This window comes from Onychomys torridus, chromosome 4, assembly GCF_903995425.1.
Source record: "Onychomys torridus chromosome 4, mOncTor1.1, whole genome shotgun sequence".
Classification (NCBI taxonomy): Eukaryota; Metazoa; Chordata; class Mammalia; order Rodentia; family Cricetidae; genus Onychomys; species Onychomys torridus.
Window position 1 is genome coordinate 147,648,642 of NC_050446.1, and position 24,955 is coordinate 147,673,596.

Genomic DNA, 24,955 nt, shown 5'->3' on the forward strand with positions numbered 1-24,955 from the left:
TAAAACACTTGCTTCTGATCAAACATTAGCCATGCCTTTACCTAATATCTTCAAGCATTTATTGACTTGCTTTTTTTCTGTTTTGGCTTCTTAATCCTAACTGATCTGATCAGAGTGGGTGGTATTTCAAACCAGAATACTCTGTGAGGTTCAGTCAGGTTTGTTTTCCCTACTGCCCTTTACTCCTGATCTAATGTTCCTCCCCACTCTTAACATCTAGGGCATGGAGATATGTCCATAAAAACCTGGTCCTTGAGGGGCTAGAAAGATGGCTCAGCAGTTAAGTACTCTGACTTCTCTTCCAGAGGACCCAGGTTCAAATCTCAGCACCCACATGGCAGTTCACAACTGTCTGTAACTCCAGTCCCAGGGGACCTCACACCCTCTTCTGGCTTCTGCGGCCACCAAGTGGCACACATACATATCTATAAGCAAAACAAATGCATGTTTAAAAACCACACTGACCTTTGGAAGGCCAGGCCTAGCTGTGTTCCCTCTGGTGTTTTGGGGTTTGTTTGTTTGTTTTTAAGATTTATCTCTTTATTAGGTGTACAGTACTCTGCCTGCATGTATGCCTGCAGGCCAGAAGAGGGCGCCAGATCTCATTACAGATGGTTGTGAGCCACCATGTGGTTGCTGGGAATTGAACTCAGGACCTCTGGAAGAGCAGCTAATGCTCTTAACCTCTGAGCCATCTCTCCAGCCCTGCTCTCTTTGTTTTGTGTTTTTGCTGGGCTGGTACTTAGGGCTTCATGCATGCTAAGCAAGGGTACACCCACTGAGCTACCTCACCCTTATTAGCCTGTTTCTGAAAAGGAAAACAACAGGAGAGGAGCCCAGGGCTCTCTGTCTGCTAACCTCACTGACCCTAGAAGGGAGGGAGGGTGAAGGCTTGTCCTTGGAATCTGAAAATGAAAAACCGTGGAGTGCGTAGGACAGTGTCTGCACAGGCCAAGGGGACTTGTAAGTACCATACCAATTTCAGAAGCTCCTCCCCAGAGGATCAGGCAAGGTCAGAAGACATGTTAAAAAATAAACAACCGTAAATAAAACACTGTAGACAAAATAACCCAAATAAATTCATTTCAAACACCAGTAATGACTGTTCCAAAGGCCATAGTTCCAGAGGAGAAGCCTATAGGGAAGAGGCTGGAGGAGTGCTGCTTTTGAGGTTTGTTGTAGGCAGAGGCCACTCAGGGAAGCGTAGAGCATTTAAAAATATACTACAAGGGGAAGGGTGATGAAATGATCCTCTCATTTGAAGAGCGGCCCTCCGAGACCAACCAACGCCGCAACAGTGGCCGAGTGTTGCAGCAGGCATTCTTGTATTCCTCTGAGTCCCAGACAGCCACCCTGGGGAAGGGAGGAGTGCAGATCTGTGAGTTTTAATTCTATCCCTCGTTCCCTCTAGTGCTAAATAGCTGCATGCTCATCTGGACTCATTCAGACAAGCAATTGAGGCCTGACCTCTCGTCTCAGGCCCTTTAGGGAATAACCGAGTAGTAACTCATGTGAAATATCAGTATGTAAACATGCAGGGATCCCAGTAACAGCACTGGCACAGACTCTGCCCAGGGTTCCTTTATGGCTTTCACTCCATTATGCTGCAATCTGATGCCTTTCTTTTCATTCTTTACCTCTGTACTAGCCAGAAAGGCTGGTTTTATTTCAGAGATTCACAGATTTGTCATTTCTTTTATGTTGTAGAAAAACCCAGGGCAAAGACTAAGAGGGATGACATATCTTTGATGATGCATTCAACAAACATCCTTGCAAAATATACTGTGGGGCAGGAAGTACATCAAACCCTCTTCCCAATGACCAAGTTCTCTTGGTCTTCTGAACACCATATATACTTCCGTCAGTATGTGGTCAGAGATTCTCTTTGATCTCCATGGCTTGGCCTGCTTCCTTTGCAGGGGTCTTGACCTCCAGCCTGAAAATGGATCCCAAGAAAAGCCTCCATGTGGAAGAGACAGGCAGGACTCTCCTGCTTTCCCCAACCCTCACATCTAGACTCCAGGAAACAGCCACTGTGCCAGCAAGCCTTCCATTGCTTGGCCCCCAAGGTCAGAAGTGATGTAGTTTGTGTGGAACTTTCAAACAAGACTGTGTTCCTCTTGTCCTGGAATCTCATAAACCTTGGGCTTCAGAAGAAGAAAAGAAGTTGCTATCAACCAGGAACAAGCCTATGATCATGTGGCAATGGAGTTGTCTGGAGCCTCTAGGAAGAACAACACAGTAGTAAAAGGTTCGGGGCCCACAGGGAAGGGGCAGAGGGCACTTGTCTGGATCCCGAGTTGTTTTCTTGTCATTATATACCCAAGCTTGATTCCCAAAGGGCTGACAAAACAATTGTGTAATTGCTGGAAGAATTTCCTACATTATGATTTTGCTAATCTTTATGTTAGGGTTTAAGGTTTAATTCAAACTTTTCATCATCAAAATTTCATCATCATGGAAACTGGCTGTCCCCAGGGTCTTTTCCCACAGGAAGTTTCACCTCCATCATCAAGCCTTTCTCCACCTGGTACCTGAGGCCCACTGACTAAGATTCTCCTGACAACACAATTCTGTCAGGTCTTGACAGTGATGTTTCTTTCACATAGAGTGATCAGAAATGTCTAGATACAGGCCTGTTCACAAGAGAGCAGTAAGCAGATGACTAGCAATCCTGTGCAGGCCAACTTTGCCCAGCTCAGCCCAGTTCAGCCCAGCCCAGCACCATCCACATCAACATACAAGATTAGTGCCTGCTCCAGCTCCAGGGCTGACCAGCACCCACATCGTGTCCAGTGCTCTCAAAAGTTCACCTGTGGTCTTCTTCCTTCCTGTTGCTCAGAGACCAAGACAGGCCTTGAAAATAGCTCTTGTCACTTAAGTTTTAGGGTAACTGATTCCAAACAATAGATTTGGATCAAGTGTGTGTGTGTGTGTGTGTGTGTGTGTGTGTGTGTGTGTGTGTTACATACATATGTATATGTATGAGCTATATACATATACACATACATACATGAGTTTGTGTGTGTATATGTATGTATGTATGTGTGCATGTGTGTGTGTGTGTGAGAGAGAGAGAGAGAAAGAGACAGACAGAGACAGAGAGAGAAAGAGACAGAGAAAGACAGAGATTTGAGCTTTCTGGTCTGGTTGCCCAGTATTGTTCGGACTTCTATTATTGATCTGCTGTTTCACTGTTTACAAAATTCCCAGTCCTGACTCCTATAGAAAGCACACCCCACTCCGAGTCCTGGGCACTAGAGTCCTGTAGCACTCTTTCAGCAAGTAGCTTCTGCAAGAGCGCTTATCTTAAGGCTCCATAAACCCTTTTTGTGGAATTCTTGTCATTTTGGAAGTCTTCTATTTTTGTTTTTTCAGTGGTAACAGAACCCAGGGCTACAACCCAGGCCCTAGAGGTCCTTTTTAACTCCCCCAGCCTTCTGATCATTTGTTTCCACAAGCCAGCACTTCCAGATTGGGAGTGAGAAATTCAATTGGAGGTACCAAATAACTTGACCTTGTTGTAACCTAATGATTTTACCAGCCCCATGCCCTGGGTGACAGCGGCAGTTTATGTCTGTTTATGTTTTACCTTTTCAGCCCATGGGCCTTAGGTTGTAATAGCTCTGTTAGAGACTTAGACTTGGGGAGTGGGGACTCTGGCAACCATGTTTGGTTGGAGTTAGCACTTCTTGTTATTTGGGGTAGAAAATTGAAATTATCAAGTTTGCCATTTCTTTTTTTCTGTTGGAAAAGCAAATATTGTGTTTTCATAATAAATGTCTTTTAGCAAAATTGCTAAGGGTCACTCATCCGGTAGAGACCCTCCAGAGAGCCACTCATCACATTAGTATTAGTAGGTCAGACATCTGTAATAAAAGTGGCCCTAATTACACTGAAGTGTGATAAGACTCTCTGGGCTCCTGCAGGGCCTGGCCGCTGCCCTTCTTGGCATGCTGATTTTCAGATTTCCATACAGAGGGAAACTGATATTTATAGTCTTGTTGATTAGACTTTTATGCTTTTAAAAATAGTAATCCTACAAAATTATGACTTTTTAAAAATATCCAGACCTTCAGCAGATAGGAGAAAAGAAATTTAGCCTGGTGAAAGACTTTACAAGTTTGTAACTCTTGAGAGCCCCAGGATCTGGACTCAGATTTTGTGATGTTGCTGATTAGTAGGACCTTTAGCCTTATCCAGAAGGTCACACAGCTCCAGTGAGCCATGCAAATCCTGTCTTCCTGACTGTCCTCAGGTGCCACGTCCTTATTGCCACTAACCTGTGGTGGAGGTTTGACGGACCCTCTAGGCCTTTGGGTGTGTCTTATGAGTAGCTGTGTGACTCCATACCTACTGAAGGGGGGTGTCACATCTAAAGGAAACTTGTCCTTTATTTGCACCAAATTTCTATGTATATGGTGTACACAGGAAGCAAACATTTTCTTAGTTTCAGGGCTACAATGTGTAGTATGTGTAAATAGAGGGGAAATTGATAGAAATGATAAATTAAGTTATAGCATGTCATTTGATTGTTTTGAGGTCTCTTGTTATTTAACTCTCCAATGCTGTACATGTAGGTTGTTCTGAGGTGGGGGAGACCTCCCAGTCTGCTCCATCTTGGCAGGAGTGTACGTATGCACTAGGACACACTCCACAAAGGCAGCCATGCTGGCAAAACACTTCACTCCTTAATGAAGCCCCTCGAATCCAGTTCGCTCTTTTTCGTTCTGATTTCCTGAGATGATTTGATGAGTTAGAAGCACAGCACCTAGGTGCTGCATGTTTCTGACATTCTTATAGTGTGTAGGAAAATAAAAGTTTATCCCAACATCTAATAAAAAGTTGATTTGCATTTTTTATTGAACAAAGTTATTCAAAAGCATTTTGTAAACCAAAGCCAACAGGTGTTCAGCATCATAGCTGGTACCACTCAGAAAGCTTACACATACTCATGTAGAATCAACCTCATGGTTCATAGTATGGAATGCTAATATTTAGCCACCAGGGTACCTGCAGCCTATGATGATCACAGGGTAAACTTCTGCATATGTGATTCCTCAAGACTCTGGTCTCCAGCCGGGAGCATCATCCATGTCCTCTATCCATTGTCTCACCTAATTAAAACCATCCCTTTCTGTTTTTACAGCGGGTATTGAGCCTCATAGTGACTTTTGCCCCCTGCTTTGTCATTGCTAGGCAGCCCCTTGTTCTAAGCTAGAGTCCCTGCCCCTAAGGAGCAAGGTATATTTGAGAACTTTGTTATTAGTTGACAGACAACATGTAGTTTGGCCTCCTTCTAGTGTGGCTGAAGCCAGGTACTGATATTTCCTGCCTCGGGACTCCAGTAATCACATTGCAACCTAGCCTGTGGTCTCTGAGAGCATAGTGGGCTACTCCATGTTCCAGACAACAGTGAATTCTCAGAATTCTGAACAACCAAGTTTGTAAAAGTCATTCACTTGTTCCTTTAGCAAATGCTTGCTGAGTACCAGTACTTGCAGAACGTGTTGATGATCTGAGAAAGAGTCTAGGGAGTCCAGTGCAAAGAGGAGCCTGAATTGACCTGTCTTCGTCTTAGCTTTGAACTGATAATCAAGAGCTTATATATGAAGTTCCTTCTAGAAACAACTCTAGTGCTGTGAGCCAGAAGCAGTACTTCACAACCTTCTGCTTCATTTGGGCATTTCTAAGGAGGATTCACAATCCTGCCTCATTTCATCCTAGGGTCAAACTAAAGCATCTGCCTCACTTATAGCTACCCAGAAGGTGACGGATGCCCAGAAATCGATTGGGGAGCTGGAGGAGTTCTGCTGATGGTATTCTAGGCAGCCCCGGTGTCTGGGGCGCTGGGTGGCCCACTGCTCTACAGCTGCTCCTTGGAGATGAGTCCCTCCCTCTTGCTAACTGTTCAGCTCAGCAGATGGCCTTCCAGGATCCACAGGGAGCTTTCCTCGGGGGTCATATTGGGATACTTGGCAGATATGGAAATGAGCACTTGAAACGCAAAGGCTGTTGTCACTATTGTCTCACAAAGAAGGTTACTTTCATATTTATAGCAAAAAGGTGAGGAGGGGTTGATTCTAGGCACGATGATGTTCCCCGTGAGAGATTGGGTTGTCTTCAGAAATCCTCATCAGTACCCTCAGACCAGCTTCCAATGAGAATTGGACCACTAAGAAGAATGCAATTGTAGGGTTTGGTTTGGGGTTTTCCGTTTGTTTGTTTGTTTGTTTGTTTGTTTAGTATTCCAGGGGAAATGCCTGTTTCCTCCAATGGAGTATCTACTAGTGAGAAGATACTGCCTTTACAGTGTTCACTCTGTACACACACCTCTGGTGTAGCTTTGCGTGTGTCATCTGAGCCAAGGCCACTTCATGTTTGTATCAAGGAGCACTATTCTTGTTTGTTCTTCTGTGAATGGATGCGGTTTTAATTGCATTTCATTTTCAAAACAAAAAACAAACAATGGAGGTTGTGGGAAAAGATCACAAAGTAAACTCCTCTACATATGTGGTTCTTTAACATCCTGGTCTGCAGCTGGGAACACCAACCCTGTCCTCCATCTACTTCTGCTATGACAGCTGAGGCCTGAAGGTGTTACCTTCTGGCTCTCATTCAACTAGACTGGGGATTCAGCCAGGAGCTGAGTCCCCAGGTTTCCGTGTGTAGTGACACCTCCATTTCGCACCAACAACTGTTCTTAACTGGTACATGGACTGTTAAACAATGTAGTTTTCACATGCTCATTGTACTTTAGCTACTGTGAAGATGCTTCTAAGTCCACATCTGAGGCCATCTTGAGTCTGTTGTCATAGGAGCCAGACTGAGCACAGCAAGGTTTTGGCACTGTGAGGATCTGGTTTGCCAGAAAGCTGACCTCTCCTTATCATCCACAAAAAGGGCACTTGGAACAGACCCCTCCTAGGAATTCAAAAACAATCAGATAGCAGATTCCTGGAAAGGCAGATTGCACAGGTCTTAACTGAAAAAAAGAAGAAGAGAAAAAGAAAAGAAAAAAAAGACTTTGAAAAGAAAGATCTGCTACCAAGGCAGGCTTGGTGCAATACCCAGGCTGATTGGCCACACCCTAGAAGTTCATTCCCACCTTCTGGAGTCAAAGAGCCATGTGGTGTTTAGCACTCGCTACCATTTGATTAGAGTTGTGATTGCCTCCTAAGAGCATTTACAGATAAGGACTCCAGGAAGAGATGTAAAGACACACCAACTCGCTTGAGCACCACAGGGACTGCCAGCAAATAGCTTGCTTCCAAAGTCAAGGGTTGGGTTTTCCACACGCTGTCTGCTGTAGCATCTCTCCAGCATAGCTAATGGCTCAACCAGGGAAGGCAAGGACATCTCTATGGCTTGCTCCCCTGCCAAAAGGTACTTTCACTTGTGCTCCAAAGTTGGTGACCTGCAGCACCACAGCAGGGGACCCTGGGAAATGACATCCCTGCTAACGGGTCACTGAATAGAACTTGCTGAAACTGCATTGTGCTTTTTTGGTTGTTAGAATTTTACAAGAAAAATATTTTTTTAATACCTAAGTCCCTACTAGCCTACATTAAGTTGGATTATATGAGAGAGGGTATGGATTTAAGCTGCCATGTTATATGTGTGGATAAACACTTGTCAAGCATGCATGAGGTTCTGGGTTTGATCCCTAGCACTAGAGAAAGAAAAGGTGTGTGTGTGTGTGTGTGTGTGTGTGTGTGTGTGTGTGTGTGTGTAGGTAGGTAGGTAGGTAGGTAGGTAGGTAGGTAGGTAAGTAAGTAAGTTTAAAAATAATGTGGAAGATTCTGCTCATTATAAAACCAAAGTCAGAGAAACCAGGAAGTCCTCGTCGTCATCTTCCATACTATACCATCTTCCAGACATGAAAAACAGGCTTAATATTACACTGATATGCTACCTTCCATATCAGACTGCATTATATGTGATTGAAAATTCCATTTAAGACACTGAAGAAAGGAAGAACAGATGCATTAATGATCTCTGGAATAAGGGTGCCTTTTCCTGTGTGTCCAGGTGGAATTTTTAATCTAACATTTATGTAGCCCTCCCGCTCCCTCTGGCAAAATGCTCATTGAGTTTGACAGACTATTTTACATGAATAGGTCCTGCTCGTCAGCCTCCTCCTTGGCATGGGGTCCTAGGGTCTGAAAATTGGAGTGTGCTTTTCACTAAGGGTGTGAAGTGTGGAGGGACGGCTATTACAGATCCTGAAAGGATCTTTTTGACTTCAGAAAATAGCCGGCCAAGAAAAGCTTTTTCCATGAATACTCACAGACTGCATTATGCTCCTCGGATGATAGAGGTGAGCACTTTTGATCAATATTCCCCAAGAAACGCTGCCAGGCTAAGTGGGACCTGAGGGCCTCTGAGAGACCCCCTCCCTTGGAGCTGCTACACCTCTGCAGCACACTTACCAGTGCTTTGAGATACAGCACCAGCCCCCTCCTAAATACTGACAGCCCGTGCTGTCCTCTGTGAACCTCACCAGAAATGGCTCCCCCCGCCCCAGCTTTCCTTTGGGAGCATTTTGTCACCTCCATTTCAGGAAAGCCAAAGGTAGAGGAAAGACTTGAGCAGGAGCTTCTGAATCAAGGAAGGTGTTGTTCATTTAGCATTGCTGAGATGGCAATGACCTGACAGTGTGGATATATGGATATGTGTACATTTTCTCTCCCATTTTCCCCCTTCCCAACTCCCCTCTCCATGAAAATGATAAGCAGGTTATTAAAAAACAAATTCTCTCTTAAGGCCTCTCCAGATCCATGCAAACACACACACACACACACACACACACACACACACACACACACACACAAAGATGTCGGCTTTTATTTTGTACAGACATAGCATTATATATTATCTGTTACTCTGATGTTCTTTTAAGATTTACTATGTTGTAGGTGCACATGTCTCTAATTCATCATGCTTAGTGGCTGCATATTATTCCTCAATATGGAATTTAATTTTCTTGGCCTGTGGGTAAGCATTAAGGTGGTCTCTAGTGTTCCTTATAACAATAGTCCTGCAATAAACACCATCACACTTCTACCCTGACATATGGATGCCTTAATTTCTATGGATAAATTTCCAAAACTGAAATAAGTGAGTATTACAGGTTGGATCTGGAATGTTCTGAAAAGGTTTCTGGGTCAAAGGCTTGATTGATCTGTGGGACAAACAGAACCCAAGGAAAGTGCTGTGCCTTTCAAGATCAGGTGACAGGTGTTATAGTTTCCTTCCTGGCCTTTTGAGCACTGTGGGAACCATATGAGAGAGCCAGATCAGAAGCTACCCCTTGACACCATCAGCCTTTCACCTGAATGCAGAACTGTAACTTCTTTCTCCCCTTAATTAAAAGAAATTTATTTCATTTTGCCTTTATGTTTATCTGTGTTTCACATGCCTGGTGCCCATGGAGTTCAGAAGACAGCATGGGATCCCCTGGAACTGGAGTTACAGATGGTTGTGAGGTACTGTGTGGGTTCTGGGAACTGAACTCAGGTCCTCTGGAAGTGCAACCAGCGCTCTTAACCACTGAGCCATCTCTCCAGCCTCAATAACTAATATTCCAATATACAGCCCTTCAGTGACGCATTCAACTGAATTTCTTTGTACTTGTGATGGTCTTAGTAGCTCAGGTTGACTTGACTGTGAACTCAAAATCCTTCTGCCTCAGCAATTCTGGGCACTGGGATTGAAGATATGCACCACTCATGCCCAGCTGCTTCTGAATTGCATGAATAAGTGCTGTTGCTCTTAACATTGAGTTTGCGGATAATTTGTTCTTACATGGTCAAAGTGATTTAAGCACACTAATCCCATGGGTAGAAACTAGGACACTGGTTGTTTGGCTGAACCCAAGATAATGTAGAGGAAGCATTTACATACAGCAGTACATTCTAACAATGGTTCAAATTCCATGGTGAGATATAGTATAGCCTTATCCTCTGCACCTAGACCACAGTATTTCTAGAAAAGGGTGGCATACTAGGGACCCAGAGACCTGAGTTCTGGTTTATGTCTAGAAGAAAAGTCATGTGGTCTAGGGTGAAATGATCAACATCATGTCATCACACACAAAGTGATGATAAATCATGCTGCTTCCCACACAGGGTTGAGGTGAAGACCAAATAGAAAAGCTCACATCAAGTGTTCTGAAAAGCCAGAGAGAATGCTAAAAAATGCCAGGCTATTTATTCAATGATGAATCACCTCTAAAACTCGGTGTTATAAAACAACAGCCATTGTGTTACTTTTCTTATTCAAGGCTCCGGGGAGTGAGTGAGCCCATTTAGACCATTTTTACCTGTCAAGGAGGCAAAAGGAGCTGGAGTCCTGTTCCTTCTCATGTCTGGGGTTGATTCTCAATCTTAAATGAGACCTCAGCTTAGTCTGACTTGGGCTTTCTCGTGGTGTGAAGACTGAGGCCAAGACAGACACGGGCAGAGATGCATGGTCATTCCTACCCTCACATAGAAGTCACACTTAGTGGTTTCTTGGTGTTACTTCTACTGTATTTTAAAGAAGCATTCACAGAGACCCATTCAGTCTTATAGGGAAAAGGATGGATACAGACTTCATTTCACAATGAGACATATGTAAAGGAATTTGAAGAAATATTTTAAAACCTATACCAAGTGCATTAGTATTATGTGAAACTTGTAATTTAAAAAAAAACTCAAAAGAGCAAAAGTATTGAGTTTTTGCTAGCACTTGACCTGAATAACTCATTTAATCTTTCAGAAAAGTACTATCCAAGCCCAACCTCACTAGCCTCTGAGATCAGACAAGATTGGACACATTCAGGGGATGGTCATAGACAACTCATTTAATTTTAACAAGAGCCCTGGGAAGTACTTAGTCACAGACATCTCAATATATCAGATGAAGTAGATGCATCATTAGAGACTCCTAGTTACCTCACTTTGTGCCTAGGAGGGTCATATCTAAGATGTTGGGGCTAAAATATTCAAATATACTCAAATGGTCTTACCAGACAGGTCATTTCATGATACTGCACATTATGATGTCCAATTCTGAGACACAAATCCTTTTCTATCTCTTCCCAACATGATACCCAAACTTGATACCACCTCCTTGGCATCCCTTTTATGGATCCCTTCTATGTCTCATGGTTTGTCTGATTAGAAATCAGGCATCCTTAATCCAAGGGTAACCTGATTCCTCATAGTTTAACACTGGTGTTCATGTCCAATCCATTTTCTGTAACCGTCTAGCAAAGCTTAGCTGCAAAGGAGGCTGGGAAGGAAAATTTGGAAGTTTTGACTTGGGAAGGCTGGGCTCATTAAGTGGGAGATTATCCAAGCACAAAAAGGGTATTCAAAATGTATGGTACAAGTAAAAAAAATATAATCAATGTCCAATACATGTGAATGCTATCTTTTCTTCATTTTATCAATAATAAAATGATCAGAGAGAAGACTGATAACTTGTGTAAAGCCCACAGCTCTTAATGGCAGAGACAAGATGATAAGGCCTTTGTACTCTCATCCCATGGAACTTCAGTAGGTACAACATGCCAGAGAAGGAATGATGTTCCTTTATATATGAGCTTGTAAAAATCCCTCCACATTGAAAGACAAAGGAAAATTCCAGAAGCTATAGTTATGGCATGCTCATTGAAGCATGAAGTTTAATTCTTGTTTGGGGTGGGGAGCAGTTATGCTGGAAATCAAATACAGAACCTCATGCTTGCTAGGCAAGCACTCCACCACTGATTTGAATATGCCATGTCTTCTATAGGCTCATGTGTTGAAGGCTTGATTCCTCAAGTAATTACTGTATTTGGGGAGGTGGAAGAACCTTTTGGAAGTAGGGCATAGTTAGAGGATGTAGGTCACTGAAGGGAATCACGTCTTTGAAGAATGTTTTACCCACACCTCTCTCCCTGTCTCTGCTTCCTGGCTACCATAAGGTAAGCAGGTTGTTCAACCATTCCCATCATCCATGATTATCTGCCTCATGGACTAAAACCTCTGAAATCAGGAGCCAAAAAACCCCCCAAAACTACTCACTCCTGTCAAATGGTTGTTCTCAGGTATGTGTCACAGTAACAACAAACTGACTGATACAATGTAATATTTTCTTTAAAGTTTCTAGCCAGGTGTGGTGGCACAAGACTGTAACTCCAGTACTTCAGAGGCTGAGGCAAGAGGATTCCTGTAAGTTCAGGGCCAGCCTAGGATACATGCAAAACCCTGTATCAAGCAAACAAATAATGTTCTAGATCATAAGTGTCAGAGTCTGGAGTGGTTTCATGTATTGGGCAGAAATGTGTCTGCATCCCTCTGCTGCCCTTCAGACTAAATTGTTCAGGGATATTTTTTCCTTCCCTCATTCACATCGGTTGTCATGGTTCTGGGATGGCCTGTTAACTTGCCTGCAGGCGTATAACAATGAGTGATTTCCACACCAAGAGTTCTTAGAACCGAAATGGAAAGTAAAGAATCAGCTAGAAGGGAGCATAGAAAGCCAGCTCAGAGTGATTTTCCCACCATGCTGTGGTTTAAAATGGCACCATCTATTTCTCTCATACTTTGCAGCTGCAGCCTATTAAAGCAGAATCTACAGATTTGGTATTATTCAAGTGGGAGAGCCTTTGTTGTGGTTGGAGTATTAAATGTATCTGATTTTTTCATGAATATCAGATACTTTCATTTGCAAGATTTTTGGAAAAAAGTGTCTCCTGTGTTTGATACAGTAGACAGTGTTTCTCTTAGCAGGTGGGAGAGAAGTCATCTGACGCCTGATTGAGGACTGAAACTGTGCATGTCCTAGTCCCCTGGTAAGAGGACAGAATGCATTTCACCATCCACATGAATTCTCCCATACCAGAATCTTTGCCACCTTGGGTTGTTCTCTTTGCACCAGTATGGTCAACTATAAGCTTATCTCTTTGTAGGGCTTCCTATGTCCCCATCTGTTCCACAGATAGGGATTAATGAAACCTTGTAGAGTACCTGCAAGAACTCAGTTAGTCACTCAGGCAGGCCTCAGACTAGGCCAAACTGAAGTTAAGCTGTTAATACAGTTATAGATGCATCATTAGTTGGAGCTAATGATCTCTGGTTAAGATTTCCAAACACTAGCTCTTCTTAGTTTAAACCTACTGTTTGCCAAAACTAGGATGACTCAGTTTGGGCAACAGTTCACTCTAAACCCATTAATATCAACGTCCACACAGACTTCCTTACATTTTGTTAACATTTGGATTCTAATGCAGTGGTAGGTCCAAGATGAGGTCTGCATTTCTGTCTGCTCTTCAAACTGGCTCCCACATGATGCTGATGCAGTGAGTCTATGGTCAGCAAAGCCCTGAAAAATGCAAATAATGAGCCTACACCTGTTTATTGTGGTTTCCATCTTCATCTGTTTTGTGTGGCTGTGACAAAATACCACAGGTTGGTTGGTTTATGTAGTTAGAGTTTTCCTGCCTGGCCCACAGTCAGGACAAATCTCTCTCACCTGCCAGGCCCACAGTCGCTCAGACCCAACCAAGTAAACACACAGAAACTTAATATTGCTTACAAACTGTATTGACGTGGCAGGCTTCTTGTTATCTACTTCTTTTATCTTAAATTAACCCATTTCTATTAATCTATACTTTGCCACGTGGCTCGTGGCTTACCAGTACCTTACATCTTCCTTGTCATGGTGGCGGCTGGCAGTATCTCCTCTTCCCTCAGCCTTCACTTTCCAGAATTCTCCTCCTCCTTGTCCAGCCTACCCTATCCTTCCTGCCTGGCTACTGGCCAATCAGCATTGTATTTATTTTAACCAATCAGATCAACACATTTGACATACAGAACATCCCACAGCAGGTTTACAATGAAGAGGTGTTTATTATTGCCTTACAGATTATGGATCATACAAAGTCTCTGTTCTCTTGAGAATTCTAAGAACCTTCCTACTATATCATTCCACTGAAGGTAGAGAACACGTGAGAAAGAGCTTGATGGGCCCAAGGCACACTTATCACTACCTTACCTTCTGCATTAACAACACTAATCCATCCATGAGGTCAGAGCCATCATGACCTTGATGCCTCCCATTAGGCTTCACCTCCAAACACTTGCATTGGATATTATATTTCCAGCATAGGATTACATTTCTATCATATGAACTTTGAAGGCACATTCAAACAAACCATAACATCATCATCATTGATATGCTTGTGACACTGGGTCAGAGAACTTGTATAAAAAAGTAGTGATTGGCAGCCTTTCTTCAGTTTTGACCTTTGGACACTAACCTAACTGTCCATATCCTCATATACTTGCACAATTAAAAGAGATCAGAAACTGCCAAGAAGATGTTGGTTGCTATTGAATTAACACAATTTTGAAGCAAGTGAATGCTAACTCAAAGTTATCTTCTGTCTTTGAACCAACTTCTAAGCTAATAAGTGAGTAGTTACCCAAATTCCTTGAAATGTTAAGTTGAACTCCATATGAAGTTTTTATTTTTGACTTAGAAAAAGAGCCAAACTTGTTATTTCACCGGCTAATGTCAGGTCATTTGTGTAAGTAAGAAACCCTTTCAAGTAATGGACAACCTTGCTATCTTAGTTAGGATTCTATTGCTGTGAAGAGATACCATCCATGACCATTGCAACACTTTTCAGAAAAACATTTCATTCAGGTGGCTCACTTGCAGTTTCAGAGGTTCCGTCCTTTATCATCATGGTGAGAAGCGTGGCAGCGTGCAGGCAGACGTGGTGCTGGAGCTGAGAGTCCTACATTTTGCAGGCAAGTGACTGTCACACTGAGTGAAGCTTGAGAGAGGAGACCTCAAAGCCCGCCCCCAGAGTGACACACTTCCTCCAACAAGGCCACGCCTCTAATAGTGCCCCTCCCTTTGGAGGCCATTGTCTTTCAAACTATCACACTTGCTCTTCTGTTTAGATGTCTGCAATGATTGATAGGAGGAGTCAGAGTAGGGTTTATATTGCCTAAAGCAACCATGATGGAGGGGTGAACATGAGCAATACTAATAAAATCAACTGGAAGGCAGTTTTCTGTTTTGTGGGAAACTGCCTCTTTGCATCTATATTCTAGGATGGCAATGGTTTGTTTCACGTAGACAGCAAAAAAAAAAGAGCCACAGATAAGTTGATGGGACAAGCTTTTAAATGGCAACCCTGAACCCCTTTCTGTTTTTTGTACTCCGGAGATTGTAGCCTAATTTTTCTTTCTCCAGGAGAAAAGGCCCTTCTCTGAACTCTGCTCCTCCATGCACTGACACCTCCCTGTGCCCTATCAGATTTGACACACAATAGCATCTTGGCTTACTCTGTTCATTCTGCCAGCCTCAGGTGTGACCGTCATCTGGCTGTGGTATTTGCGAAGAGGACAGTGCACTGGGGCTCTGGCTGTGTATAGCAGAGACGAAGCAGCTGTTGCACTCGATGAAAGGCCTTTGATGGGTGGAAGAGGAGAGTTATAGATTAAGGGTGAAGTTTCCGGTGTTATCTCCCTGCTGTATTATGCTCGGCCTACGGGCTCAGGCCAAATGGAAGGAACTGTGAGTGTCTGGTAGCAAGGCAGTACAGTGGCAAACTGAATGAGAACTGTGGAGGCATTCATTGCTGGTGTGGCAGGGTGTGACTATAACGTGCTTGCAACACAGGCTCTTCACAGCCCTTTGAGGGTGTTCCTACTGCCATGAACATTCTAGAAGTTTCACTGCAGTTCAGAATGGCTTGTCCTTCTAGTGTGGGCTTGTTGCAATGAGTTAATGGAGACAAAAGAAATCAAAAACTGAAAACGGAAACACTAATGCTTTGTGTGGAAATGCCACCAGGGAGACCACACAGCACAGAAATCTTCAAACAAGACAAGCATGAATGTGTTCACCCCACAACCCATCTGTTCACCATGCAGAAGGAAGTGTGTACAGCCTGGATAGCCCCATGTTCCACAGGCAGCGTGCCCACAATAAAAGTATCTGGTAGACAAAGGATGACAGACACTTGGGGCTTAAGAGATGAAAGGGTGAATGTTTGGGTTCATTAAAATGTGCTAACTGACTTTAAATCATGTGCTCAGTTTGTTCTCTGATTTGGAGAAACATACCAGGCTTGGGCCTTTATTAGGATAATAAAATCCAGATTGGGATGATAAAAAACCATCCAGAATAATTGTGAATGGTAACTCTGCAAGCCAGAACCTTTTTCTCTCACCCCTATGAGAAACCAATTTCCCTCACTCCAAAGGTCTATCCTGGGTCCCTTGCTGGGGACACCTTTCCATGGACCCTGTAGCTTTCAGTATTGTGTCTAATTCCAAGTAACTTTCCCTGTGGTTCCTCATAAAGAATATGTTAAAAACAAAAGCAAAGCACCAGAACTTGTTTCTCTTCAGAAAACCCTCTTGCTTGGCCAATTGCCTCAGTGAATCAAAACCTGTAGTCATTTGCACAGGGTGAGAATGTTGAAAATTACTGATCTACTATTTCCTTAGTAACCCTAGAAGAAGACAGGATTTCCCAAGATCACCCGGTAAAAAACAAAAGATTCCTCTACCCACCAGAATCACAGAGCAAGTAGGGCTTCTTTGATGCCTTGAGCCATAGCCTGGAGATGGAAATCTCTCTGGTCCTGCCTTACTTACCCAGCAGTCCGGATGAATCTCTCCCACCCTTGGTCCCACAGCCACTTACAGAATAATTACTCAGAGGCTTCAGCTCTGTGTGACCTATGGCTTCAGCTTCTTCCTAGGTAGCTCTTTCATCTTAACCCATTCCTATTAATCTATACGTTGCCATATGGCCGTGGCATTACCAGTCAGCTGGCATCTTGTTGCTCCTTTTGCAGTGGGCTGGCATCTCTCTGGACTCCACCCTTCTTCATCTCATCTTTAGTTTGGATGTACCACCTAACCTTATCCTGCCCTGCCATAGGCCAATGCAGCTTTATTTATTATCCAGTTGGAGCCACACATATTCACAGTGTACAGAAAGACACCCCCCAGCAATAGCCTCTGTATACTCTGCCTGGCTTGGAAATGTCAGGTGCCAGAGATAGTTGATCTCTGAGATGCAGAAACACAGGTCTCCCAGCAGAGGCTGGTCTTTCATTCTGAGAGCTCCTGGATTGTTCTACATTCTGAGGCCGCTGGGTGGGCATGCTCTTGTCTGCCCAGAGGGAGTCTCCTTGAGTTACAGGGTCAGCTGTCATTTCTGAGCTTCTGTGTCGCTGATGTACCTGTGCAGACTGGTTGCTCTACACCTCAAGAGTGACGGGCGTACCACATGGAATGCTGCAAATCCGTCATGAAGAGACAGTCACTTCTCAAATAAAAGAGGAAACTCGGAGATACATTTGGCTTCTCTCTCTCCCTCTTACTGTTCAGAGTGCTATTTTTTGAGTTATTTTATTAGAACACAGATTTAGAGTTAAAGTCTGAAGTCTATAAGCCACTATCACTCTATCTTGCTGATCAAATAGCATCAGAATCATTGTTAATTCTGCAAGTTTTTTCATCCCGTGGGTTTCTCTCTACAGCTCTGCTTCCTTACTGTTCTGAAAATCCCACCAAACATTACAGCTTCCTCTACCTCTGCCATGTCAAGAAGTTTATCTTAACCTGGCCCCACAACAAGCCAATGGTGACACATGGCAGAAAATTATTTGAAGTTAGCAACTTTTGTTCAAACTAAGCCTGCCACAGGCTGCAGATTTGTAGCAAATCTACATGTCCCAGGGGAACAGCAGTTGGGACAAAGAGGTTGCCTCTGGTGTGAAGAACACTGGATCCCTCTGGGGTCTGTGCTGTCTTTTATCTCTCAGACTTCGGAATGCCCCCTGAGATGCCCCATGGAGTTCATGTCCCCATCCCCACCCATGGTATCTATCACTGAGAATATCTGAGGTTGACAGGCAAAGATAAAGAGCCTAGAGGGATCCAAGTGACATGGACTAATGCTACAGAGTCTGATCAACCCTCACTAGAAACCCCCTTTGTCCTTTGGTGGACTAACGGTGCCAGAATTCCTCCAGAATTATCTATTTAGTTGGATTAAGAGGCTCTTCTGCTTTGTCTGGTTTGACTCTGTGGAAAACTATAGAATGAAGTAAAAAAAAAAAAAATGGGATGGGTAAACTGAGGGGAGGAAGGCAAGGCACTGGGCCAGGGTATTAGGTACCAGCAGCAGAGCAAACAGGGCCAGATGAGAAGTGTTGCACCCTCTCCAGCAGTGCCCCATCCCCAGACACACCAGGCAACATTCAACTGTAGCATTGCCCTGTGCAAATGTGTGCACCTAGGTCTTCGCAAGGCGCTTAGCACGCCCCCAAGTGTCACTGTGTGTGCAGGGTTGGAGTCCCGCCAGCCTCCTTCTAGATTGAAACAGACTAGCTTTCTGGGCTTCTGGTAGGTGTGATTTCCTCTGTCCATGGTGCTACCCAGAAGGAAGGAAAGACTTGTAACCTCGGTGCTTGGGAAAAACTCCCTACAGCAGACCTTCCCAGCACAGTCTGTGTTCCCGCTGAGCTCGCCACCCCTCTCCTCCTCCCCCTTAGAGCTCCCACTGTTCCAGTCTCAGAAAAGTGAAGCTGGTGAGTGATAGGTGGCCCAGGCCTCAGGGCAACTGAGGAAAGAGGTCAACTCAGTGCCTCTCCTCTGTTCCAGGCACCGGCTCATTTAGGGTCCAAAGCAGTTCAGAACACCCTCTTGCTCTTTTGTTTTGCCCCATCTAACATAGTTAAAGAGCTAGGCTAACATTTCCTTTATTTGACCCGCTTTTGGACCCTCTCTCAGAGCCAGGTTGCTCAACCTAACCCCTAATCCTTCTACCATCAAGCCTGCACTGTGGTATAAGGTAGGAAATCATGAACTGGCTTCCACCAATGACCTCCCGATGTTGGAGTAACCTCCGAACACACAGCCTGTCCACAACCTTTGTGTCAGTATCAAGAAGAGTGTATTTTCTGCTCTCCAAGGAAGCATGGAAGGGGAAGGCCGACTTCCTCATTGCTGAAAATTATACTAACTTGTATTGCTTGAAAATTTGTCAGCCAACACTCCTCCTCTGTACTTCAATCATCTCTGTTTACTATGCACCTTCACTTAGAATCGCATAAACATAAACAGAATCTCAGGTTTTATTCTGCAGAAGTAGTGTCTGTTCAGCTGAAATTCATTCCCCAGGAGACAGAGAGCCACTCATGAACAAGTCCATCACATCTGCATGTATATAGGTGAGTAGAGGTGAATTCCCACCCTGTGGTCAAAGGCAAAACCAGCGACTCCGACACAGATGCAGCCACTGTTCCTGAAGACAGGTCTGGACTTGTCGAGTGGGGCCAGATTTCATGTTTATTTAAAAAAAAAAAAAAAGTCCTCCTGCCACTGAATATGCATGCTCTGCCCTGTAGCTCGGATGGTGTATGGTTCAGAGGGAAATCTTTAAAGGTCCCATATTTAATTCTGAATTCCTCATTCCCTGCACTCCATCAAAGTTCTTTGAGGAAGATCCCCACAGTGTAGACCTCTTTGGCAGGCAAATGTGGTTGGAAAACCTGATGGGGACTAGGAAAAAAGGTAGGAGAGCTTCACAAAATGAAGAGCACACTCATATGTGAAATGTGGCTCCGCTCGCTCCTTGATCACACTTTTCAGAATACTGTGGGTGATCAGCAGAACCATTCTTCAAAGAGCTGAGTGACAAATAACGGAAAACATTGTAATTGCCTGTTATTAAATTTAATACCCCAAACAGATGGTGCCCCCCTCCCCCCGCTCATGCACTCAATAGATGGTTCACCTGACTGGAAACTTATTTTAGAGCCCTTTCTTCAAACTCAGTTGCTTAACTTGTGCTATGCCTGTGTGTAAATTTCTTTTTCCCACTTGGTTCTTAATAATAATAATGATAATAATAGTCTCTCCCACTTTGAGGAATGGCTATCACCTAAAACTCCAAATTATAAACAAGTGAAGAATATGTTAAGTAAAAGTGGTATCCCTTTATCTGCTGGTGAAAGGGGCAGAGTCTTTTGAAGGCTTAGTTATGCCCCATCTGACCGGCTGCTAGGCTTGCTCTACCTCTAGTACATTTCTGTTAGAAAGGGCAGAGTCTAATACAGCTGTGAAAAATCCCCGACTCTTATGAGAGGGGATATTTTCCCTAACCATAAAAATACAGGCATTTTTTAGAAATCATTAAAAACCACCGTTTAAAATCCATTTTAGATCCTCTTTGGAAGGAACTATGTGGTAGGAAAATAAGACCACAATATTTTGACTTTGAAAATATTTTATTTGAATAGTAAATATTTATACAGTTGAAACAGTTCTATTGAAGCTTTCTATAAATAGCTAACAATTAAGAAAATAATGTATGTAGAAAAGAGATTGCATTTAAAAGTAAGAGCTGTCGGTTGTACAAAGGGCCTTGCAGCCCCTCAAGCAGAATAAAATGGTACGTTGTCTGTAATTCCCTCGGATAGATAGAAAAGTTAAAACTCTCAGCAGACCCCTTTACTAAAAAGGTTCTTTTCTAAAATGCACAGTGAAATGTCAAAAGTGGCAGGGGGAAAGCTCACAAAACAAATCAAAAAAGAACCAGCAATCAAATAATATCGTAATCTTCATAATTAATATAAATAAATAAAGAATAAATAACAATTATGCATAAATCAACATATACATGTAAAGGGAACTCATATAGTCCTACCTCAACAAAGATGATCAAACCAGAACCTCTTCTGTGAGATATTGAGGCAGTTACTACAGCATCTCGTGAAAACTCTCCCTCCCCCTCAAAACAATCCCGAACAGACAACAGGTCAAGGCATTTGTGGCTATACTAAAGAAAACTCTTTTGTAAGCAATTTGATTTGTTCACATACAAAAAGGTAAAGCCAGACTCCAGCAGTTCACAAGCCATAATAAAGCTAATCGTGTGGGAAGTTCAATTTACAGCCTGTGAAATATAAAGGCATTTATTCCTCAAGATTCACCCAAAACAACCCGTACAATGCTACAGACATTGAGAGCAGAGATTGGTAGGCAGAGCAAACCGCATTTTCTAGACCATGAACACAGCGAATACTAGCAAGAAAAACAGCTTCGCCCCTCAAGGGGAGGCTTCCAACCACGAGACAAATGCATACAGCTTTTTTTTTTTTTTTTCCTCCCCTGTACAGAAAGAGACGGACTCCTGTTGCTCCTCGGGTGGGGGTACACAACGCAAAGGGGATAGGGTCCAAAAGGAGTCACAGCGAGCGGACCAGGGTTACCATCACGCCACACCGAAAGAAGCGAAGACGACACTTTTACCCCGGGGATGGGGGTGGGGGCACCCCAGCGCAGACATGGGGGCGCGCTCTCTTTGTGGGTCTCCAAGTGAAGGCACAGTTCTGGGGGCCGGGACCGAGGGCGCACTCTAGCAGGCTGGACGCACGGGCACCTGAAGAAGGATCACCTGTCTATTCTCAGACGGGTGGCACTTGTTGATGTGCCTCGTAAGACCCGGGGAGCTGTAGAAGGTAGCCGGGCAGTACTTGCAGGGGAACACCTGGGCAGCGTGCAGCAGGCGCAGGTGGCGCTCCTGGGCGCCCTTGCTGGGGAAGGTCTCCCCGCACACTGGGCACAGGTGGCACTCGGCGACCGCACTCAGGCCCAGTACGCCGGCCGCCTCGCCGTCGCCCGCGGCCTCCTGGGGCGTCTTTTCGTCGGGCCCCGCGTAGAAAGCCAGTATGTCCTCGGCGGGAGGCGGCGGCGGCGGCGGCGCGCCTTTGGCCTGCAGCGCCTGGTGATGTGCCAGCAGGTGCTTGCGCAGATAGGCCTGGCGACGGAACTTCTTGGCGCAGTGGTGGCACTCGTAGAGCCCGTCCTCGGAGCCTGACTCGGAAACGCCGCCGGGGCTTGGCGTGTCCCGATCGCTGCTGCCGCCCGCAGCCTCGCGCGCCTCGGCCCTGGTAGCGGCTTCCGGCTCGGGCGCACGGGTTGTGGCAGGCGCGGGCCGTGGTTTGTGCCAGCGACGGTGCGAGGCCAGGTTAGCCGGGCAGCTGAAGACCTTGGCGCACTCGGGGCAGCGGTACTCCACGCGCACGATGCGCGAGCACTTGTGCTGCGCCAGCGCGAACGGGTCGGCGTACTCCTCCTTGCACAGCTGGCAGATGAACTCGCCCAGCGGCCGGGTTGCGCCCCCTGCACGGCCCCGCGGAGCCTCCACCGGGCCCTCCTTGATCTTGAGCCCCAGCACCGGCGACGTGGTCACCTCATCCTCGAAGTGTAACTTGCGGATGGCCTTGGGCTTTTTGGCGCTCGGGGCCTTGGCTGCCTTCGCGGGTGGCTCCGCAGCGAGAGTGGCGGGGGGCGCGGGCCGCTTGCCCGGGGGCCGCAGGGCAGCGGCGGGGGACAGTGGGGGACCAGGCCCGGGACCCCGTGCCGCCTCGGCGCCCGCGGAGAACGCGGTGCCCATCTTGAGCTCGGCAGGCGCGAAGAGTAGCGCGTCTCCGCCGCAGGTGCCGCCGCCGCCGGCGCCGTTCGCGCCGCCGCCTCCCCCTGCGAGCAGCGCGGCGGGCGTAGGGAAAGACTCGGCTGACACCGGCGAGCCGAGGTTGAAGCTGCGCTCGAAGTACTTGTGCTTCTCATGCTCGCGGCTCACCGGCCGCGTGGGGCTGTAGAGAGGTGTCGGGTGAGCAGCCTCTGGGTTGCCGAAGTGCGCGGCCCGCGGGCCCGGAGGGGGTGGCGGCGGGCCTGGCGCGCAGGCGAGCGCGGCGACGAGCGCTGCATGGGCGCGTTCCGCGAGCGCCGGCGGCGGAGGTGGCGGCAGTGGCCCGGGGCTTGGCACCGGGGGCTCGGCGCGGGCGCCCCCGCAGCCGAGTGACAGCAGCAGCGCGCGGTCACCGTCCTCGCCGCCCCGAATCCGGTAGGACACGGGCGTGGACTTCTTGCTGCGCTTCACCAGGAACCCGCGGGGCATGTTGGCGCGGAGCAAGGGCAACGCACTGGCTGAGTCCCACCTCCGTGCTCGGCCCTGATGGCCCTCAGTGCCCCCAGCCCATCGCCTGCATCAGGCGGCTTCGAGACTCGCGTTGCGCTGACAGCGGCTGGCCCGGCTCTGCGCCCCGCACGCGCGTCCCTGTCCCCGGGCCGGGGCGCCGCTCCCTTTTAACGGGGGGAGGGGGCCATTGTTCTCGCCTCCCGCTTTCCCCGGAGCCAATCAGAGCGTCCGTAGCTCCTCCGCCCGGGAGGGTGGGAGGGCGACAGAGCGGCAAAAAGGGGGCCGGGACTCAAGGGTCGCCCGGTAGGTGCGGCAGATGTACCTGAGGGCGCGGGGCCCCAGCGCGCGCCCCTCGGCCGCCCCGCCCCGCCGCGCCCGGCGCCGCCGCCCCGCCTGGCCCAGGCACACGCCCGGCCCCGCCTCCCTTCACGGTCTGCTGCTCCTCTATGGGGAGGCGCACGTGCCTGGGCTTTGTGTATCTCCTCCGGGGGGCGCGGAGCCGCCAAATGGGCCCGTCCATCAGCACGACAATGTGCGCCCCCCTCCCGCGCGGGGATTACCCGCGGGTCGCGAGCTAAATAGCAACAAAGGAGAAGAATGGCCCCAAATATGTCAGGAGGGTTCAATCCGCGAGCCGGAGCCCAGGGGGAAATTGGGCGCGCGGATGGGGTGGGGGCAGGGGCGACCAGAGGGCTGCGGCTGCGGCGGGAGAAGGGCGCGGGAGCCCTGCATGCTGTTCCTGCAATCATCAGGAAGGAGAAAGCGCTGCGAAGTCCGGACAGCCAGTGGCTGGCCAGAGCCCTGGCCGTGGGACCCTGGGGTTCCGAGTGTAAACAAGTCCGGCCGGCGGGCTTCGGCTGAGCGCTGTGTGTGCTCGCAGGCTCGGCCTGCCGGGGAGCCTCGAAAAGCCTCTCTCGAGTTGGAGAAAACTGTTGGCACGTTTTCGATCGTCCGCGGGTGCGGGGCTGCAGTCCTGACTGGCTGTCTGACTTCTAAAAGGAACTTGAATGTCTGAACTTACTTTTTTCCCCCTAAGATCCCTGAGGCCCTGGGATTGGCGTCCTTGCCAAGGTCAGACCCAAGCTTCAGGAGCCTCCTCTCTGTCCAGGGCGTAGGCAACGCCTGTGGAGTTGACCCAAGCGGGCCACGCGCGGTGAAGTTGGTTTCCACCCTCTGCGCAGCCTCATGCATTTTCATTCTGAGCGGGCATTTTGTCTGCGGGTTGACATCAGATGCTAAATCAAGGGCTCCAATCAAGGCGCTGCGGAATAAAGCAACCGCCTGTCTGGGCGCCCCCCCCCCCCCTTCCCGGAGCCGTGGCCCCTTCACCTTTGTGAAGGAAATTAACCTCCCGCTATTGAGCGCGGGTCGCGGCCAATCTGGACGCAAAAGAGACGCGTGCTGCGGGGGGTGGGGTGGGGGGGGCAATCTGTCCTCAGAGGGAGGCTGCAGCCTGGGAGGACCAGCCGCTTCCCCCGTGCCACCGGGAAGAGACAACAGGGAAGGACACCCCCGGTCACACACACCACACCCGATACCCGATTTGGACCCAGACCGGACAACTTGTCTAGGATCCTCTTCCCGGCCCAGAGTCGAGGAAACACAAAAGACTGCATTTCTCGGGAAAGGAATAGGTTCACCAGGGAACAAATAGCCGAGACTCATCAAATGTCATAGCTGTGGGGAAAACGTCACTTTACTAAAAGTGAAGAAAACATTTTTTTCCACTTGCAATGCTCTGTGAGGCTAGATTTTGCTGAGTTTCAGTTATGCCTAATTCCACTGAAGGCATTTAATTGTTTTGGGGTTTCCCTCTGAAAATACCCTGGCTTGGAAATTAAATACAGTTTTTCAACAGACTCCACTCGAGTAATAAATTGTAATGGGGACAGTTATTATGGTGAGTTAACTAAGGGGGGGGGGCGGAAATCTTATGATTTTATGTCTGGTTTTTTAACCCATC

At 46.8% G+C, this 24,955-nt stretch overlaps 2 protein-coding genes across 4 annotated transcripts in view; one reads left to right on the forward strand and one right to left on the reverse strand.

Moving 5' to 3' along the window:
* The window catches only part of Ralgapa2 (Ral GTPase activating protein catalytic subunit alpha 2), a 277,458-nt gene extending 274,495 nt beyond the window's left edge, over positions 1-2,963 (forward strand). For all 3 annotated transcript variants that reach the window (XM_036184593.1, XM_036184594.1, XM_036184595.1), the window contains one exon: positions 1,920-2,963. The gene's annotated coding sequence lies outside the window, so the exon portion shown is untranslated. The remainder of the gene's footprint in view (positions 1-1,919) is intronic.
* Positions 2,964-20,310: 17,347 nt separating this feature from the next.
* Insm1 (INSM transcriptional repressor 1) lies at positions 20,311-23,343 on the reverse strand. The gene has a single exon (XM_036185089.1). The coding sequence runs from the start codon at positions 22,969-22,971 to the stop codon at positions 21,427-21,429; it is 1,545 nt and encodes a 514-aa protein (XP_036040982.1). The 5' UTR covers positions 22,972-23,343; the 3' UTR covers positions 20,311-21,426.
* Positions 23,344-24,955: the final 1,612 nt, after the last annotated feature.